This window comes from Polistes fuscatus, unplaced genomic scaffold, assembly GCF_010416935.1.
Source record: "Polistes fuscatus isolate 324 unplaced genomic scaffold, CU_Pfus_HIC Scaffold2, whole genome shotgun sequence".
Classification (NCBI taxonomy): Eukaryota; Metazoa; Arthropoda; class Insecta; order Hymenoptera; family Vespidae; genus Polistes; species Polistes fuscatus.
The window spans coordinates 18,053,195-18,058,764 of NW_025113096.1; the positions used below are offsets into that span (position 1 = coordinate 18,053,195).

At 36.9% G+C, this 5,570-nt stretch overlaps 1 protein-coding gene across 1 annotated transcript; it reads left to right on the top strand.

Moving 5' to 3' along the window:
- The first annotated feature begins 3,806 nt into the window (after positions 1–3,806).
- Positions 3,807–4,775, top strand: LOC122516148 (fructose-bisphosphate aldolase-like). The gene is made up of 3 exons (XM_043633721.1): positions 3,807–4,023; positions 4,165–4,412; positions 4,530–4,775. Exons 1-3 carry the CDS (start codon positions 3,807–3,809, stop codon positions 4,773–4,775), a joined length of 711 nt encoding a protein of 236 aa, XP_043489656.1.
- The last annotated feature ends 795 nt before the right edge of the window (positions 4,776–5,570 follow it).

The following is a 5,570-nucleotide window of genomic DNA, read 5'->3' on the forward strand; positions in this document are numbered from 1 at the left end:
AGAATAAAAAAAATTCCATTTACGGTCGGCGACAAGGTTAGCCCACCTAGAACTTCAAGGGTAATTTTCTGCCACGTTATAACGCCGATGTTAAAGATGGTTATATTCCGCGAATACAGCTTCCAAAGGGAATTTATGCCGGCGAAGCACTGGTAAAACATAGATGGAAAAGCCTATTTCAGACTCATCAATACAACTTCGAGATTTGTTTCACTACAAACTCCAAAATTGGAACTCTTGGCATATAGTATAGGAACTCTTCCAAATTTACCATGTGATTCCTATAAATCCACATCCGAAGTTGATAACTTAAACGAATGCTTGCACACCCTTTATAATATATCCGAATCACCTTGCGCTGATCCAACTGAAACAAGTAAAATTCAAGAATCTCCTAAAACTCCAACCTTCTCCAGACCAGACTCTGTTAGAGCACTCCTTCGCCTTGATCACCTAAATACAGAAGAGGCAGAATCTGTTTCCAAATTATTAGACAAAAACGCAGATATTTTTCATCTTCCTGGCGAACCGCTTGGTTGCACCAACCTTTTACAACATCGAATAATTACTACCGATGACATTCCGGTGCACACCAGACAATATAGATTTCCGCCAATACATAAGGAAGAAGTAAAGAAACAAACCTCGGAGTTGCTCAACGATGGCATAATAAGACCATCTCTTTCACCTTATAATTCACCCATTTGGATAGTACCGAAAAAGTCGGACTCAAAAGGTAACCCAAAGTGGCGGATGGTGATCGATTATAGGAATCTTAACGAAAAAACGGTAGGAGATGCGTACCCTATACCAAATATTACGGAGATACTTGACCAACTCGGCGCGGCAAAATATTTTTCTACTTTTGACCTGAAATCCGGATTTCATCAAATCGAAATGCATCCGGATGACCGCGCCAAGACAGCCTTCTCGACCCCGCATGGTCATTATGAATTTAATAGAATGCCATTTGGTTTAAAAAACGCTCCAGCAACCTTTCAGAGGTTAATGGACCATGTCTTGACCGGTTTACAAGGCGAAGAAATGTTTGTATATTTGGACGACGTGGTTCTTTACGCGAGATCACTCAATGAGCATCAAGCGAAATTTAATAAACTCGCGCATTGTCTTCGTATAGCAAATCTAAAACTGCAGCCCGATAAATGCGAATTCCTCAGACGAGAAGTAGCTTATTTGGGCCATATTATAGGAGAAAACGGCGTAAAGCCTGATCCAAAAAAATTAAAGCAGTGAAAGAATTTCCGCGTCCCAACAATATTAAATCAATTCGCCAATTTTTAGGTCTTGCTGGATATTACAGAAGATTTATACCAGCTTTTTCAAAAGTAGCAAAACCTCTAACAGATTTACTTAAAAAGGAGGCTTTATTCAGATGGGAATCCACCCATGAAAACGCATTTTGCTCACTGCGTGATGCCTTGTGCAAAGAACCATTTTACAATATCCAAATTTCTCTTTGCCTTTTAACGTCACAACGGACGCATCCGGTTATGCAATCGGCGCCGTGTTGAGTCAAGGCCCCGTCGGTAAGGATTTACCCATCTCCTATTGCTCGCGAATTTTAAATAAAGCTGAAATGAATTATTCAACTATTGAAAGAGAATTATTGGCAATAGTTTTCGCTACGAATTATTTTAGGCCATATTTGTACGGCCGAGAATTTACCCTCATAACTGATCACAAACCACTAGTTTGGCTAAAGTCGGTAAAAGACCCGACATCAAGATTAGTTAAGTGGAGTCTGAAATTGGCTGAGTATACGTTCAAAATCATTTATAAGCCAGGAACTGCGAATGCTAACGCTGACGCTCTATCACGAAATCCGAGAAAACTAAAAAAGTACTTCCTATAAACACATACGATTCCGACGATAGTACCGTTCATTTTGAAACTAAGGACACGATGACGGATAACGAGGACAGTGACCCCGACGTGACAGCTAACGGCACAGATGACCTCGACAACACGTCACGTTTAGCAACACCACACTAGAGGACGAAAATACAGACAGTGAAAACTCTAGTGACTACGAACGACTATACTCTCCACAGACACAACCAAGAACAAACAATAACTTAAATATGATAACAAAAAATGTAGGAGTCTCACGAGACTCTCTACAATTAAGGCACGACAATATGTAATATTTACCGATTTAGACGGCACACCTTGCGATACTGGTGCTAAACTACTAGAACAAACAAAACTTATTCCACATGTAAAAGATTTGACTTTAGCTCGTGCCAAAGTAACTAACATTGGGAAACATAAATTAATAATTATCCCTATAAAGGAAAACATCGCAAACAGTGCAAAATTGGAAACGATATACGAAGCAATTGGTTCCTTGCTCTCAGTAGTACGAGAGCTCGACTTAAAATCTGTAAGCATCGCCAAGACACAAAGCTTAGACGGCATATTATGGCCTCGGATTCAAAAGAATTTATGTAACACGTTTGAATCAGAAAATTGCTGCATTACTATCTGTTTAAATCAAATTTTAGTTCCTAAGTTAGAACTGCGAGAGGGCATCCTTGCCGAATGCCACTCCTCGCCTATTGGTGGACACAAAGGCGTCACAAAAACGTATAATAAAATTCGGCATAAGTATCATTGGCCAAATTTAAAAAAGGACATAAGTGATTTTATCAAAAACTGTACAAGTTGTCAGTTAAAAAAATTAGTAAGAGTAAAGTCCAAAGAACCAATGGTACTTACCGATACGCCGGGAGCGGCATTCGACAAAATAGCTATGGACATAGTCGGACCACTCCCTGAAACGAAATCAGGAAATAGATATATTCTTACTATACAAGACGCACTCACTAAATATTTCATTGCCATACCATTACAAACAACTACGTCCATAGATATTGCCGAAGGATTAGTCCATAATGTTTGCAATGTTTTCGGGGCACCACGATCCATATTGACTGACCAGGGAACAAACTTTACTAGTTCGCTTTTAAAGGCAATAGCTAAACAGTATAATTTGAAACAAAAAACTACGGCGTTCCATCCTCAGTCGAATGGATCACTAGAAAGATCTCACATTGTTCTAGTGGAATATTTAAAACATTATATAAATAAAAAGAGCGAGTGGGATAAATGGTTAACACACGCCATGTTTGCATACAACACCAGTACGCACGAGGGAACTAGATTTACCCCTCACGAACTAGTTTTTGCAAAACAAGCAAACATACCTTCCGCAGACATACATACAAATGTAGCATTAGACAGCACATACCTAGAGTATTATTTAGATCTAGTTAATAAAATTAAAACATCTCAGACTGTTGCAAGACGAATTTGGTAGGAGCTAAGATCAAATCAAAAATATATTACGATCGAAATGCTCGAGGTCAGAATCTTTCGGTTGGTCAAAACATTTACCTTTTAAAACAACCAACCACTAAACTTGGTAACCAATACTCTGGCCCCTACCAAATTTTAGAAGTGCTTCCGAGAAATAATGTAAGAATTAGTTATAAGAATGGAAGCAGAATCGTCCACAAAGATAAAGTTAAAATTTGTAAAAAATAAGCATTCTCTTTCCAAACGTAAATTAATAACGTTTGTGCATATTTTCGATAACGACAGTCAAATCCATCGTGATAATAAAAAAAATGGTAGATAAAATGTACATCAAGGCCGTTCCTAAGCTAAAGGAAGAAGAGAAGAGGATTGCTGAACAGATCGTAGCTCCTAAAAAGGAATTCTCGCTGCTGACGAATCTACGACCACGAACGGTAAACGCCTAAAGGACATCATTATAGAGAACAATGAGGATAACCGTAGAACATACAGACAATTACATTTTTACTGCGGCAAAGGACGTCATTGGACAACATATCTCCGGTGTGATTCTGTTCCATGAGACTCTATATCAGAAGGCTAATAACGGTACGCTATTCTTAGAGCTTTTGAAACAACGTAACATCATTCCTGGAATCAAGGTTGATAAGGGTGTCGTGCTACTCTTTGCTACAAACGATGAATGTACGACTCAGGGATTAGACGACCTCCAATGGTAGAAATTGTGATTTTGGACATTGAATGCAGAAGAAACTTTCGTCAAGAGATGGTGGACTGAATGTACCTTTTCAAGTTATTAAACATTAACTGGAAACGTAAAACCAGCTAAATCTGAAGGAACTGATGATGGATTTAATGGTGAACCAGCTTTTTGTGGAAAATCCATTGTTCATGTAGCCAACCAAATGATGTCTAATAAGTTTAACAAACCACAATCTTCTGTGACACTGGTCGAAGAAGAAATAAATCTAAATAAAGGAAGTAAATCTTTACCAGCTACACTGTTGGGTTCACCGATAACCACTCCAGATAGTTCACCTCCAAGCACTTGCGTCCAGTACAGAAGGATAGCTGTAATTTCGCCAAGTGGAGATGCGTTCTTAAAATTACAAAGCATACGCCTAAAAAGAACTTGCCATTTTTTTTTAGAAAACGCAAATGTTTTCGCTCGTTACGTTTCAATTTGTCAGAGCGAAAGAATCGTACCGATTATTGAGCCCGAAATCCTTCCTGATGGCATTCAAGTTCACCGAGGCCTCTTCTTCGGATTGTCCACCGCTCAAGAAGGTAACAGGAACGATCAAGTAACAGCTGGACAGGAACAATTTATCAAGAGGACTAAGGCCAACGGCGAATCGGCACTTGGCCAGTACGCGGGAAGTTTCACAGATGCTGCCGGCGATGCTGCACTTTTCGTAGCAAATCACGCATATTAAAAAAAAAAAAATTTTTGCAAGTAGTATTTATTATAATTGCTATACTATTTCATTGTGAATCATATTGCTATATATATTTCGTTTGAAATTTTCTATTGATAATATAGAACAATAATATTTGAGTTTTTCGTTTATTATTGTATGATTCTATAATTATACTTTATTACATAAGTTCTAGCATATACTTATAATCGACTAATACTACATCAGTTCATTTTGCTTTTGTTAATTTTTATAAATATTCTTATATATATATATATGTGTGCGTGTGACATGTTTTATCTCACATAATATTCATATATCGTATTAGATTATTACATAAATATAATAATATTGATTAATAATATATATATAAGAAATGCGTCTATCAGCAATTCAAAGAATTACTTGGATTAATAAATCGAGAAGTTCGTACTAATTTATAAATATATACTTGACATATTGATGTCGAAACATAGGAATGTTTATTTTATATTTTTTTTTTCTTCTCGTCAAAAACTTTTCGAATAACCGAAAAGATAGAACTTTATACATAAGAAAATTTAGATAAATTTAAAAAAAATATTTCTTTACACTGAATTAATTAGCCAAAAATTATGGGAATAAACGGAAATGTTTTCCGACAATTAACAAAAACAAAATTCCCTGCTTCTCTCTAAGGGGAGGTGTCACGTCCTAGTGACGACGTTTACCCGATTTGTTAACTTTATAGGCATTTCCATGAGTGACCATCGTTTTAATAAGAAAGAATAAATATAATTATAATAAATATTATTATATATACATGTAGGATTC

Excerpts from the sequence above, each read along its gene's own strand:
- LOC122516148 (XM_043633721.1), top strand. The coding sequence starts at position 3,807 with ATGAGGATAACCGTAGAACATACAGACAATTACATTTTTACTGCGGCA. Across the intron at positions 4,024-4,164 it reads CTTTGCTACAAACGATGAAT|CTAAATCTGAAGGAACTGAT; the intron begins GTACGACTCAGG and ends ACGTAAAACCAG. Across the intron at positions 4,413-4,529 it reads TCCAGTACAGAAGGATAGCT|AGCGAAAGAATCGTACCGAT; the intron begins GTAATTTCGCCA and ends TCAATTTGTCAG.